General features: G+C 40.3%; 1 protein-coding gene across 6 annotated transcripts in view; it reads right to left on the bottom strand.

The window, feature by feature from the left end:
- GRIK1 (glutamate ionotropic receptor kainate type subunit 1) overlaps nt 1–16,130 on the bottom strand; it is a 626,279-nt gene that overhangs the window by 125,858 nt on the left and 484,291 nt on the right. For all 6 annotated transcript variants that reach the window (XM_077480009.1, XM_077480011.1, XM_077480010.1 and 3 more), the window contains one exon: nt 5,596–5,709. In XM_077480009.1, coding sequence (XP_077336135.1) covers nt 5,596–5,709 — 114 coding nt within the window. The remainder of the gene's footprint in view (nt 1–5,595; nt 5,710–16,130) is intronic.

The raw sequence follows: 16,130 nt of genomic DNA, 5'->3' as shown, positions 1-16,130 counted from the left end.
TGCTAGTTTTTGAAATCGAATGGTTTTTAAATTCGAAAAGTTTTCAAATTCAAATTTCCAAAGAGAATAGAATAGAAATGAATAAAAAAGAATATATAAAAATAGAAAGAATATAACCGTCTCGTGAGATTCAAAAAGAAAAGAATAAAACAGAAAAGAATAGAATAAAAAAAACAATAGAATAGAACAGAATAGAAAGAATATAACCATTTCCCAAAATTCAAATAGAATCAATGTGAATTTGAACACAACAGAAAAGAATAGATCAGAATAGAAAATAACAGAGTAGTATAGAAAAAAACAATAGAATAGAATAGAAATAATATAACCATCTTCCTATTCAAATCTATTATTTTCTATTATATTCAAATTCAAATGGATTCTATTTGAATTTTGGGAAATGGTTATATTCTTTCTATTTATCTTTCTATATTCTAGTCTAGTCTATTTGTTAATTCTGTTTTATTCAATTCTATTATTTTCTTTTCTTTTCATTATATTCTTTTCTATTCTTTTCTATTCAAATTCAAATTTATTCTATTCGAAATTCTAATTTTGGAAGGTTTTGGATGGTTATGTTCTATTCTATTCTTTTCTGTTTTTTTTTCTATACTATTCTATCATTTTCTATTCTAATTTATTGTTTTCTACTTTATTCAAATTTGAATTCATTCTATTTGAATTTTGGGAAATGGTTATATTCTTTCTTTTCTATTCTATTACTTTATAAATTCTATTATAATCTATTCTATTCTTTATTTTTATTTTCTTATGTATTCAAATGTATTCTGTTTGAAATTAGAATTTCAGAAAATGGTTATATTCTTTCTATTTTATTCTATTCTATTTGTTTCTATTGTTATTGTTATTTTATATTCTATTTTGTTCCATTCTTTTTTTTTTTGTTATATTGTTTTCTATTCTATCATATTTTTTTTTTATTCTATGCCTTTATTTTATATTCTATTTAATTTTCTTTGTAAATTGGAAAGCTATTGAAATTAATTTGAAAACTATTCAAATCGATTAGAATTTTCAATTCGAAACAAACTGCATGTCTACAAGAAACGTCTGACCTCTGATTGCCAACAAGGGTTTCGCCACCAAATACTAGGTCATGTTTTGGGGTCAAATACTTATTTCACTCATTAAAATGCAAATCAATTTATAACTTATTTGAAATGCGGTTTTCTGGATATTTTTGTTGTTATTCTGTCTCTCACTGTTAAAATAAACCTACCATTAAAATTATAGACGGATCATTTCTTTGACAGTGGGAAAATATTCAAAATAAGCAGGGAATCAAATACTTTTTCCCCTCACTGTATAAACAATTGTGCTCATAAGTTTACATACCCTGGCAGGATTTATGATTTCTTGGCCATTTTTCAGAGAATATGAATGATAGCACGAAAACATTTTTTTTCACTCATGGTTGGTGTTTGGCTGAAGCCATTTATTATCAGTCAACTGTGTTTACTCTTTTAAATCATAATGGCAACAGAAAATACCCAAATGACCTTGATCAAAAGTTTATGTACCCTGGTGATTTTGGCCTGATAACATGCACACAAGTTGACACAAAGGGGTTTGAATGGCTATTAAAGGTAGCCATCTTCACCTGTGATCTGTATGCTTGTAATTAGTGTTTGTGTATAAAAGGTCAATCAGTTTCTGGACTGACAGACCCTTGCATCTTTCATCCAGTGCTGCACTGATGTTTCTGGATTGTCAAAGGATCTGTGGGAAAAGGGAAAAGGTAGTTGAACTGTATAAAACAGAAAAGGGATATAAAAAGATATCCTAGGAATTGAGAATGGCAATTAGCAGTGTTCAAACTCTAATCAAGAAGTGGAAAATGAGGGGTTCTGTTGAAACGGCCAGGTAGACCAACTAAAATTTCAGCCACAACTGCCATGAAAATTGTTCTGGTTGCAAAAAATAACCCACAAATAACTTCAGGTGAAATACAGGACTCTCTGAAAACATGTGGTGTGGCTGTTTCAAGATGCGCAATAAGGAGGCACTTGAAGAAAGATGGTCGAGTCGCCAGAAGAAAGCCATTACTACACAAATGCCACAAAGTATCCCGCTTACAATACGCCAAACAGCACAGAGACAAGCCTTAAAACTTCTGGCACAAAGTCATTTGGAGTAATGAAACCAAACCTTTTTGCCCACAACCATAAACGCTAGATTTGGAGAGGAGTCAACAATGTCTATGAAGAAAGGTGCACCATTCCTACTGTGAAACACGGAGGTGGATCGCTGATGTTTTGGGGGGGGGGGGGGGTGTGAGCTACAAAGGCACAGGAAATTTGGTCAAAATTGATGGCAAGATGAATACAGTATGTTATCAAAAAATATTGGAGGAACATTTGCATTCATCAGCCAGGAAGCTGCACATGGGTCGTACTTGGACATTCCACCATGACAATGATCCAAAGCACAAGGCCAAGTCGACCTGTCACTGGCTACAGCAGAATAAAGTGAAGGTTCTGGAGTGACCATCTCAGTCTCCTGACCTCAATATCATTGAGCCACTCTGGGAAGATCTCAAACGTGCAGTCCATGTAAGACAGCCCAAGAATTTCCAGGAATTGGAGACTTTTTGCCAAGAGGAATGGGCAGCTTTACCATCTGAGAAGATAAAGAGCCTCATCCACAAATACCACAAAAGACTTCAAGCTGTCATTGATGTTAAAGGGGGCAATACATAGTATTAAGAACTGGGGAACTGGAGTATGTAAACTTTTGATCAGGGTAATTTGGGTAGTTTCTGTTGCCATTATGATTTAAAGAGTAAACACCTTTGATTGATAAATAAATCTAAATATATATATATATAGTATATATGTATTTTTTCTCACAGAATAGATGCAGGACCTCAACCATGCCCCTCTCTTTTTCCAGGGAAGTAGGGGTGGGTGTATGGGGGGGTGTGGAGCATGTTGCAGCAAAAGGTGGGTGTGGCAGAGTGCAGTGCTGGAATGCACTTTGTACAGAGTGCAAAGTTCAGGAGTGCGCTATGTAAAGGGTTCAGGAGTGCATTTTGTACACAGTGCAGGGTTCAGGAGTGCGCTTTATACAGAGTGAAGATTTCAGGAATGTGCTACGTACAGGGTTCAGGAGTGCACAGTATACAGAATACAAAGTTCAGGAGTGCACTATGTACTTCGTGCAGAGTTCAGGAGTGTGCTATGTACAGAGAACAGAGTTTAGAAGTGCACAGAATGCAGGATTCAGGAGTGCACTGTGTATAGAGTGCAGGGTTCAGAAGTGCACTGTATACAGAGTGCAGGGCTCAGGAGTGTGCTGTGTACAGAGTTCAGGGTTCAAGAGTGCGCTGTGTACAAAGTGCAGAGTTCAAAAGTGCACTGTGTATAGAGTGCAGGGTTCAGGAGAGCACTGTGTACAGAGTGCAGGGTTAAAGAGTGCACTGTGTACAGAGTGCAGAGTTCAGGAGTGCGCTGTGTACAGAGTGCAAGGTTCAGGAGTGTGCTGTGTACAGAGTGCAGAGTTCAGGAGTGGGCGGTGTACAGAGTGCAGGGTTCAGGAGTGCGCTGTATACAGAGTGTAGGGTTCAGGAGTGCGCTGTGTACAGAGTACAGGGTTCAGGAGTGGGCAGTGTACAGAGTGCAGGGTTCAGGAGTGTGCTACATACAGAATGCAGAGTTCAAGAGTGTGCAATGTACAGAAGGCAGGGTTAATGACTGCATATCTCACTGGCCACTTTAAACCAATTTACCCCCTTTCCCCCAAAATCTCCCCAGTACAGAGTTCCCCACCCACCCCCAAATCTCCCTCCTTCTCAGACTGACATCCCAATTCTAGCACATCCAGTGTAAATCCTCTTCCCCTACCATCACAACACCCCCTCAAATCCCCCTAGCTGGACAAAGGCCACCATCATTTTATTTACCCCCTCAATTTCCCCTCCCAACACAGTGGTGGAAGATGCTCATCCTTTTGGTATGTCATAAGACAGGTTAGAACTGAGGAGGAGTTAGTGGGGAGAAATGCTGTGGGTGCTGGCAATACCTGGATGCCCAAAACTAATAATTGCTTTGGCACCCCCCTTCCTGTACATTACACCAGCTGTACCTGGGAACAGCGGGGGGGGGGGGGGGGGGGTTTGGTGTAGCCATTAAGAGAGGAGTGCTGTCACTTCTAAATATTAATTTTAAAATAATTCTAAATATAGAGAGTATAACATGGGACACTATTATATTATTATCATTCACAAATGATATAGTGTCAACAGTTTGCACAATGCTTTACAATATAATTGGAGACTATACAGTTACAATACAATTTGAGACAGGAGGGTTAGGAGGGCCCCGCTCGTGAGAGCTTATGATATAAAATATGCAAAGCATATGTGTAGGTGGTATATGTAGGCCTATGAATACATTTATAAAAAGTTTTGATTCCTTTTTTTTTTTTTTTTTTTTTTTAAGTTTTGATTCCTTATTTATGGAAAAGAGAGAAATTGAATATTTTCCTTGAAGTTGAAAAGTCTCTGCAAGTGGAAAAAAAGTCTTCAACCCTCTGGAGGTCCTTGTCACACGTCATTAGCTCTAGATGACCTGATTGTCCCAATCGATGGTCTATCACATTGCTTGTATCCAGCTATGTATGGGCACTCTTACATTCAGGATAATTATTCTGTGCATTCCGTAAAGCCAGTTATTTAGTCATTCTCATTGGAAATACTTCCAGTATAATTAGTTCAATTAGCCTTTAATTGGATTTTCAATGGATTTACCAAGACTGGAATATGCAAATCTATAACCAACACTTTCACACATTGACCCTCCACTAGATGACAGCAGGAATCTTTTGATCTATCTAGAGCAGTGATTCTCAACCAGGGTTCTGTGGAACCTTAGGGTTCCTCCTCAGGTTGCTATGGGTTCCTTCAGCATTGGGCAATTTCTGCCTCTCAGACAAGTCCCCACTGACACCACTGATCTTTTTAACTATCTGTAAGGAGGTAATCCTTCTCAATGACCACAAGTGTAGGGACCATTCTTCCCATTAACCATCACACTAATGTATCATGAGTTATAGATTTCTAATTTTCCACAGGGGTTCCCCAAGACCGGAGAACTATTTCAAGGGTTCCTCTGTGTTGAAAAGATTGAGAAAGGCTGATCTAGAGTCTGCAACACCTTTCTCTAACTAAAAGAAAAAGCACAATACTGGGTTATAAAACGTTTTCAGGCTTATTGGTCACGATCAGTACAGTTGGACACTCTCTACTGTAATGTTCGGAGTAAGTGTCCTTTGGTTATCATGTCCTAGCAACAACACAGGACTAGGGGATTGTTAGATGGAAAGCTTCAGGGGGGTATGAATAAATAAATAAATAATACAATTAATAAACATTTTACAATGCTGCACAGTTTTTAGTGTTTACTGGGGTCACTTGACTGCATAGGCTATTTTCTGGAGAAGGTGAAAGTTAAGCCTTTCCAATATCTGAGGCGAGCTAGGAGATATTGTTCTTTCCTAGAACAGAAGGTTTGTTGTATATAAGATGTCTTCAATTGACAATTCACTTTTTTAATTTGGTAATCTTTCAATGCTTACCAGAATGGTGGTCACAATAAGCGTCCGGTTGGCCAAAGAATCTGTAATGTTAGTTGACTTGTCCTTTGTATTGTCTGTCATGTTAAGGCCAATATTTGAATTCCAAACTCCAATCTTAAGGAGAGAAACAAATATAACTTAATTTGATATTGTAATCCACGGGCTTATATAGGTATACACATAAACGTAGTGAAGAAAAAACACACACATATATATATATATATATATATATATATATATATATATATACACACACTATATCACCAAAAGTTGGGGCATCTGCCTTTACACGCCCATGAACTTTAATGGCATCCCAGTCTTAGTCTGTAGGGTTCAATATTGCGTTGGCCCACCCTTTGCAGCTATAACAGCTTCAACTCTTCTGGCTGTCCACAAGGTTTAGGAGTGTGTCTATGGGAATGTTTGACTATTCTTCCAGAAGCACATTTGTGAGGTCAGGCACTAATGTGGGTGAGAAGGTGTGGCTTGCAGTCTCTGCTCTAATTCATCCCAAAGGTGTTCTATTGGGTTGAGGCCAGTCAAGTTCCTCCACCCCAAACTCGTTCATCCATGTCTTTATGGACCTTGCTTTGTGCACTGGTCCAAATCATTTTGGTGGAGGGGAGATTATGGTGTGGGGTTGTTTTTCAGGGGTTGGGGTTGGCTCCTTAGTTCTAGTGAAGGGAACTCTTAAGGCATCAGCATACCAAGACATTTTGGACATGTTCCCAACTTTGTGGGAACAGTTTGGGGATGGCCCTTTCCACTACCAACATGGCTGCGCACAAGTGCACAAACAAGGTCCATAAAGACATGGATGAGCAGGTTTGGGGTGGAGGAACTTAACTGGCCTGCACAGAGTCCTGACCTCAGCCCAATAGTACACCTTTGGGATGAATTAGAGCAGAGACTGCGAGCCAGGCCTTCTTATCCACATCAGTGCCTGACCTCACAAATGCACTTCTAAAAGAAAAGTCAAACATTCCCATAGACACACTCCTAAATCTTGTGAACAGCCGTCCCAGAAGAGCTGAAGCTGTTATAGCTGCAAAGGGTGGGCCAAATCCATATTGAACCCTACGGACTAAGACTGGGATGCCATTAAAGTTCATGTGAATGTAAAGGCAGCTGTCCCAATACTTTTGGTAATATAGTGTACATTATATCAACACTGGCATACAACAGTGGTAAGCAATACATTGGAGAATGTGTAAATATTTTATTCTATCTTTTCATGTGACAACACTGAAGAAATGGCACTTTGCTACAAAGTAAAGTAGTGAGTGCACAACTTGTATAACAGTGTAAATTTGCTGTCCCCTCCAAATAACTCAACACACAGCCATTAATGTCTAAACCACTGGCAACAAAAGTTAGTACACCCCTAATTGAAAATGTCCAAATTGAGCCCAATTGGCCATTTTCCCTCCCCAGTGTCATGTGACTCGTTAGTGTTACAAGGTCTCAGATGGGGAGCAGGTGTGTTAAACATATATATTATATATTTATATTAAAGCGTTTTTTTCAAACTACTGCACCCAGAGGTGCCAAGAGTGTTAAGGCAGTGCTGGAAAATAATGGTGGCCACACAAAATATTGACACATTGGGCCCGATCTGGACATTTTCAGTTAGGAGTGTACTCACTTTTGTTGTCAGCGGTTTAGACATTAATGGTTGTTTGTTGAGTTATTTTAAGGGGACAGCAAATTTACACTGTTATACAAGCTGTACACTCACTACTTTACATTGTAGCAAAGTGTAATTTCTTCAGTGTTGTGGAAAAGATAGAATAAAATATTTACAAAAATGTGTGGGGTGTACTCACTTTTGTGAGCTACTGTGTATATATATATATATATATATATATATATATATATATATATATATATATATATATATATATATATATATATACACGCACACATATACACAAAAAAAACCTTTAATTGCAAGCATAATTTGCTCTGGAAACATGCTTGTAATCCAAAGCACTCGAATATCAAAGTGAATTTCCACATTAGAAATAATGGAAACTAATAATGGAAATAATGGAAATAATAAAAAAAGAAAAAAAAAAGCAGAAATCCAGCAGGAGCTACAGTGTATAAAAGAGAAGAGAGGCGCCTCTAAGTGTAGCAATATGGTTATATTTAATGAAGGTACAACATTTTGCAACTCACCTGGTTGATGATTAAAACAGGCACATCTAAGTATACAGGCTGTACAAATAGACCATCCTCCCCACCGCCATCGACGTCATCCCTTCCACGCTGCGCTCCACGAGCTCTTCAAGCCTCACTTTCAGATCACTCTACTGCAGGGTAGTCTTCCCGGTCATGATTGCAGACTGACAGCGGTGAGAGCCGGTGGTGCGGAGGACGGTCTAGGTGGACAGCTTTACCACGGTTTAAGAGATATTTACTATATACGCTTGCGCCGACGTTATGCACGATGCATACTAGCTCATTATGCCTTTGTCTTACAGGGGGTTTTTTTTTGGGTTTGGGTTTACAACCACTTAGATCATTAACCATGTGAGTTGCTAAATGCTGTACCTTCATTAAATGTAACCATATAGCTACACTTAGCGGCGCCTCTCTTACTTGAGCCTGAAAGAAGATACATATTAAACGTTTGCTAGTTAAACTTTTGTTCATAGCAACACTGTTCCTCCCTTGTTACATGGATAGCCCGTCTAACTGAAGTAGCACTGAAGTTGTATCAAATCATTACAAATCTCACTAAAGTAGTGGTTGAAGTTGGGTTTTAATTCGCACTACTTTAAATCGTACCCGGTTTGACCGCAAAAAAATCGTATTGCAAGACATCGCTCGTTTAGTAAGTTAAAATGTATTAAAAACCGTTGCTTGTCTTGTAAAACACCCGCAGACCAAGTTACTCGCAAGTAGTTTCTGCTACTTACCTCGATACCTGTCAACTAACAACATTTTTATTTTATTCTGTTCTGATGCATGAGCATGTTTGCGGATCAGCTGATCAGATGCACTAGATCACATAGTCCAGCTAAAACACAACAAAGCTGACTTTTTATGACTAAGCATTTATTATTTAGCAAACAATCTAGCTAAAATCATGAGCAGCTTAGCCCTCTCTGTACACCCCCCCAAAAAAAATCCTTTATGTGTATTTTTTCCTTCCACTTTATTTCGGTATGCCAAGTAAATCACTGTGTACGGAGAGGTTGTTGTCAGCCCTAAGAAAACCCAAGAAGACAATTTGTTCCATAAGAAATTGACTGTGGAGATTTAATAATAAGCTTTAGATGCATAACAACCAGCCGTGCATTTATAAACCCATCCGGCTAACAAGAGGGAGTTTTAATTTCATTTTCCATCTCTGCAGTGCCGTGTCCCTTTATTACTTGCAGTGCTGATCGGAATAATCAAACACTGCTATTTCATAACACATACTTGATTTATTGAATGTAAAGGTGCACGCTGTAGAAAAAAATAATAAGCTTTTCCAGACTGAAGAAAGACCCATTTGTTTCTATGATGGGCAGCACCCTGTGGAATTATTGCCCTTCAGGCCAATGCACAAGGAATGTTTGAGTAGTCATCTTCTGTCGGAGAACTTAGACCTTCACCATGTAAGCAGCTGCTTCTCTCAGCATGCCACTGCTATGGAAATGCTCATGCTGAGTCTATCAACCTTAGCATTCAGCAAGAGCCTGTGCAATCGAATTCCTCCTGCTAACTGGCTACGTTGTCCATCTGAATCTTGATTTGAAATTAAACTCATGCTGAGTCCGGATCACCTTTCTACAAAAGCCTGCTATAAGTCAAAGTTCCTAGGAAGTGCTGTTTACAGCCCACAGATTATACGTCTTGCATTACCTAAACTGCATATGATTTAGCAGGAGATAGTAAGCAAATGTAAAAAACTAAAGCCAAAGGTTTCCAAACACCTGACCATCACACCCATATGAACTTGTTGGATATCACATTTTAAAACCATAGGCATTATTTTGGAGTTGCCCCCCCCCCCTCTTTTTCACTTATCTTGGAAGGGTCCCTACAAAATTTTAGAGTGTGCCTATGTGAATTTGAGCCCATGTAGCCAAAAAGCACATTTAGTAGGTCCGATAATGATGCTGGACATAAAGGCCTGGCTTCCAAACAGCAATCCAGGTCATCACTTTAGGGCTGAGATCAGGGCTTTGTGTAGACTTGTGCACAACGGGAAATTTTGTTTAGTTTCGGTTCGTTGTCATTCGTAAAATACATCATTTCGTTCTGTTATATTCGTTATGCTACGTTAATACGTTTTCGGATAATTCGTTATTATTCATAGAGTGTCAAATTCATTTGTTCGTATTCGTTGAAATTCGCTATTCATGTATGTATATACATTTGTGATAATGATTCATAGTTTGGAAAGTCGTTTGTTTATTGAATCTTTTAACACACACAATGACAATGTCTCTTCTCCCCGGCTCAAATACAACACAACACCCTTCTCACTCAGTTCTCAGGAATGCACTTTGCCAGTAATCCAACCTCCGGCACAAAATTAATTAGCTGATTGGACTATAAAGCCGCGTACACACGGGTGGACTGTATGGCCAACTTAGTCCGTCAGACAATCCGACGGACAGTCCGTCCTACTTTCTAATGAACGGACTTGACCACACACGATGCACAAACAGTCCGTTGAAAGCTTGCGCGATGACGTGTACAGCACGTATGACGGGACTAGAAATAGGACGTCCAATACACAGCAATGCAACCTTCGGCCGTGTAAATCCTTTCTGAGCATGCGCCATACTTCGTCCGTCCAACTAGCCTACTGACGAGCGGATTGTCCACTGAAACCAAAGTCTGACGGACAATATTACAGAAATTCCGAAATACTTAGTCCGCCAGACTGCACGCTGAAAAAGTCCGCTGAAGCCCACACACGAGCGGACTGTCCGCTGAAATGTGTTTCGACGGACTAAGTTGGCCAGACAGTCCGCCCGTGTGTACGCGGCTTAAGATTTACTTTGAGCTGACCTTTTGTTTCATTAGATCTTTAAAGAAATACCGAATCATGTCGAATTCATTCAAATTCATTTGTTCTATTTCTTTCGTATTTGTTATTATTTTATTCGGACATTCGGATGCATCCGAATGTCCGAAAGATGCAAAATTCGGCCGAATTTCGATTTGTTACGAAACGAATTGCACAAGCCTAGCTTTGTGCAGGACACATGATTTCCTCCACACAAAAGTGGTCAAACCATACCTTTTATGGAGCTGGCTTTTTGCATTGGAGCACAGTCATGTTGGAACAGAAGAAAGCCTTCCCCAAACTCTTGGTTGAAGGTTTACTGTCCTTCAGACTTTACGTGGGCCAGACTGGGGCCATTGAAAGTTGGAAATGTTGTGGCATCAGTGGGAGTAAACAATTGCCCATCTTTAGACATGCCATGTTTATTATGTAGTGTATCCACAGCACCACTCTGTGCTTGATACAACTTTAAACTTAAATCAATTGCCCATCTTTGGTGTCAGTTAGAAGCATTGTGCCCCAGTGTTGGAGTTATTGGGTGAGAAGAATCATGTCCCATCGTTGGTGTCATTGAGAGGAACTGTGCCCCATCATTGGTGTTATTGGGATGAATTGTGCCCTTCTGTCAGTGTCAGTGGGGAGAATCATGTCCCATTGTTGGTGTCAGAGACTGAAATATTGCCCCAAGGGCCAGATAAAAGCAAGCAAAGGGCCACATTCAGCCCCTGGGGTGCAGTTTGGAGACCACTGGCCTATAGGTATGTGTCATGGTAAGCTGTTCACAAGATTTTGGTCAAATAGTGGAAGCATGCAATAATTAATTTTATGGCAGTATGGAGCTCTCTTTTAGTGGAAAAGAAAACACAAAAAACAGTTTACAAAATTTGAGAAGCATATGCACTGCAATCTGAATGAGATTCTTTTCTTACTGACTGTCATTTGGCAAGGAAGACACAGCAGAGAATGTTTGGGCCAAATGCCGCACACCAACCAGTTGGTGATGGCTCAGAAAGGCAGTTTACAAGGTAATCAGTGTTCACTGTTGCAAAAATAACAGCTTGAAGGCTTGAGCTTTGCCAACTGCACACAGATGCAAAAGCAGAAGTCTGCCAGGGAGGTCCGGCAGGGTGAAAAGATTTGAAATTTAATTTTTGAAATAGCAGAAAGTTTTGAAACCTAAACACATTTCTTTATCAGGACTGTCTCCAAAAATTGGTGGTCTAAAAAAAAAATATGGAACATGGGGCCTGGAAAACTTCAGATTACTGCAATCCTGAGTGAAGACACACTGGGGATGCCTCCTTTAGCTTATTTGGCTTATTTTTAAGGAATTAAAATAAAATAATAAAGAACTAATAATAGAAAATAAAATAGGATTTGATTACTATTAATTAATCTGTTGCTAAATTTGTCCATCTGACATGTCTGCCCTGCTCTAGTGCTTTTAATTATCAACATTTTGGAATGTTTGTTCAGTACACCATCTAAACTTATAGAATATATATGAATATGAATATTTCTGGTCTTATCTTCTAATATATGTTATTTATTTTTTGAGTAGAACGTTCTTTTGCAAGGTACTCACCCTTGAGGAAGGAGACTTGGGCGCTCCGAAACGCGCAGGGTACAAAAGTATCATAAATCATTGTACTGTACAATTGTTGGTGAATGAATGAATGAATGAAATACTTATATAGCGCACAATGCAAACTGAATCGCCTCTAGGTGACTATTCTGTCTAAAGCATGCCTTTTGTTTTATGTTTTTGTATGGTATTTACAAATTAAATACATTCTTTATATACTTTATATATTTCCACTCATTGTACGTGCCTCAAAAGTCCACCACTAGGGGTCTTTCTGCTTTTTGGTCTAATACTGTATGTGGCACACAAAATTGCAAGAAATTGCCATTCTATACATATTGTTTTTAAATATAATAGCAAACGTTTGCCGACTCCAGAACAGGTAAAGTTGGGGATATCACAAACAAAGCTACAGAAGTGTCTTAGCAGGCAGTATGTGTAGAATAGAAGTACAGAACACATGAAGATGGGCAGTATGTGTCGGAGAGGAGAGTAAAGAGCAGTACTTTTTTTCAGCAGGAACGCAGGGGGAATGCAGTTACGGCACCTCCATCACTGAATGTATATAATGCCAAGGAGTGCTGGAGTGTACTGGAGAGTCTATTGATGCTGGCTACTGGGACATTTATTGTTGCTGTGGGGTATTTTTTTGGCAGGGGTCCATTGTTGTTGGTAGTCTATAGTTCCTGGGAGGGATCTATTGTTGCTAGAGAGATCTATTGTTGCTGTGAGAGATCTATTTTTGCTGGAGGGATCTATTTTTGCTGGGTTGCTGGCTGACAGGGACCTATTTTACTGCATTTCATTAACAAATTCCATACAAACTACTTAGCACCAAAAATTATACTTGGTATGTATGTGCAGGAGAGGAGTATGGAGGATACGACATAGGAAAGTATGTGCAGGAGAGGAGTATGGAGAATATGACATAGGAGAGTATGTGCAGGAGAGAATTGTGAAGGGTACTGCATCAGGCAATATGTGCAGGAAAAGAGTACGGAGTATATGACATGGGGCAGTATGTGAAGCAGAGGAATGTAAGGGGTGCATCAGCAGGCAGTATGTGCAAGAGAGGCGTACAGAGAAAATGACATGGGGCAGTATGTGCAGAAGAGGAGTGTGGAGGCTATAAAATTAGTCAATACAGTGCCTTGAAAAAGTATTCACACCCCCTTGAAATTTTCCACATTTTGTCATGCTACAACCAAAAATGTGAATGTATTTTATTGAGATGTTATGTGATAGACCAACACAAAGTGGCACATACCGTATATACTCGAGTATAAGCCGAGATTTTCAGCCTCTTTTTTGAGGCTGAAAGTGCCCCCCTCGGCTTATACTCGAGTCATCGCTGTCTGCCCGCTCGATCAGCGTGTCGAGCAGACAGACAGCGGCCATTCTATTCAAAAGCCGCGCCTCCGGCTCCGCCTTCGCCTGTGATAGGCGGAACACTGAATTTCCCAGCAGCCTGTGTTCCGCCTATCACGGACGTCGTATCATCCTCGTACTACGGACGAGGATGATACGACGTCTGTGATAGGCGGAACACAGGCTGCTGGGAAATTCAGTGTTCCGCCTATCACAGGCGAAGGCGGCGGCGCAGCTTTTGAACTTTACAATGGCCGCCGACGAAGAGGGCACGGGACGGCACGGCACGGGACGGGACGGGACGGGGGCAAGGCAAGGCACGACACGGGACGGATGCAAGGAGGCAAGGCACGGCACGGGACGGAGGCAAGGAGGCAAGGCACGGGACGGAGGCTCGGGACAAAGGTAGGCTGGACACACACACACACACACACACACACACACACACACACACACACACACACACACACACACACACACACACACACACACACATGGATGGAGACACACACAGGGATGGATGGATGGATGGAGACACACACACACAGGGATGGATGGATGGATGGATGGATGGAGACACACACACACAGGGATGGATGGATGGATGGATGGAGACACACACACACAGGGATGGATGGATGGATGGACACACACACACACAGGGATGGATGGACGGACACACAGGGATGGACGGACACACAGGGATGGACGGACACACAGGGATGGACGGACACACAGGGATGGACGGACACACACACAGGGATGGACAGGCATGTCTCACCCTCGGCTTATACACGAGTCAATAAGTTTGCCAGTTTTTTTGGGGGTAAATTGGGGGCCTCGGCTTATATTCGGGTCGGCCTATACTCGAGTATATACGGTAATTGTGAAGTGGAAGGAAAATGATAAATGCGTTTCAATTTTTTTTACAAATAAATATGTGAAAAGTGCGTTGTGTATTTGTCTCTACCAGCTTTGCACATCTAGAGAGTGAAATTTCTCAATATCTCATCTCTGTCAGATTGGATGGAGAGTGTCTGTGAACAGCAATTTTCAAGTCTTGCCACAGATTCACAATTGGATTTAGGTCTGAACTTATTGGTCCATTCTAAAGCCCCATACACACTATCCGTTTTTCTGCTGAGTTTTTCCTTCAGATTTACCAAAACCATATAATATGAGGTCAAACCTTAGGTGTTTCAATTTGTATGTAATCAGGCAGGCCCTTGCACTACATGGTTTTGGTAAACCTGAAGGAAAAAATAATCAGAAAATCTGATAGTATGTATGGGGTATAACACATGAATATGCTTTGATCTAAACCATTCCATTGTAGCTCTGGCTGTATGTTTAGGGTCGTTGTCCTGCTGAAAGGTGAACCTCCGCCCCAGTCTCATGTCTTTTTGCAGACTCTAATAGGTCTTCTTCTGAGAATGCCTTGTATTTGGCTCCATCCATCTTCCCATCGACTCTGACCAGCTTCCCTGTACCAGCTAAAGAAAAGCATCACATGATGTTGGCACCACCATGTTTCACAGTGGGGATGGTGTGTTCAGGGTGATGTGCAGCATTCGTTTTTCACCACGATAGCGATTTGCATTTAAGCCAAAAAGTTACATTTTGGTCTCATCTGACCAGAGCACCTTCTTCCACATGTTTGCTGTGTCCCCCACATGGCTTCTCACAAACTGCAAATGGGACTTTTTTGGCTTTCTTTCAACAATGGCTTTCTTCTTCCATAAAGGCCAGATTTGTAGAGTGCCCGACTAATAGTTGTCCTGTGGACAGATTCTCCCACCTGAGCTGTGGATCTCTGCAACTCCTCCAGAGTTACCATGGGCCTCTTGGCTGCTTCTCTGATTAATGCTTTCTTTGCCCTGCCTGTCAGTTTAGGCCATGTCTTGGTAGGGTTGCTGTTGTGCCATACTCTTTCCATTTTTTAGATGATGGATTGAACAGTGCTCTGTGAGATGCTTGGGATAATTTTTATAACCTAACCCTGCTTTAAAATTCTCCACAAGTTTATCCCTTACCTGTCTGGTGTGTTCCTTGGCCTTCATGATGCTTCTTGTTCACAGAACAAGAGGGCTTCACAGAACAGCTGTATTTATCCTGAGATTAAATTACACACAGGTAGACTCTATTTACTAATTAGTAATTAGGTGAATTCTGAAGGCAATTGGTTCCACTAGATTTTAGTTAGGGGTATCAGGGTAAAGGGCGATGAATACAAATGCACGCCACACTTTTCAGATATTTATTAGTAAAAAAAATTGAAAACAATTTATCATTTTCCTTCCACTTCTCATTTATGTGCCACTTTGTGTTGGCCTATCACATAAAATCCCAATAAATACATTTACATTTTTGGTTGTAACATGACAAAAATTTTTATTTCAAGGGGTATAAATACATTTTCAAGGCACTGTATGTACAGGAGAGGAGTACTTAGGATATGACATGGGGCAGTATGTGCAGAAGAGTAGTGTGCATGGTATGACTGCAGGCAGTATACAAAGAGGAATTCAGAGGTTTCAGTGGATAGTATGTACAGGAGAGGAGTGTGGA

This window comes from Lithobates pipiens, unplaced genomic scaffold (assembly GCF_037356315.1).
Source record: "Lithobates pipiens isolate NorthernLeopardFrog02 unplaced genomic scaffold, aLitPip1_a1.2 Scaffold_16, whole genome shotgun sequence".
NCBI classification, from domain to species: domain Eukaryota; kingdom Metazoa; phylum Chordata; class Amphibia; order Anura; family Ranidae; genus Lithobates; species Lithobates pipiens.
The sequence above is the reverse complement of the archived record's forward strand: the minus strand, read 5'-3'. Positions and strand labels throughout refer to the sequence as shown.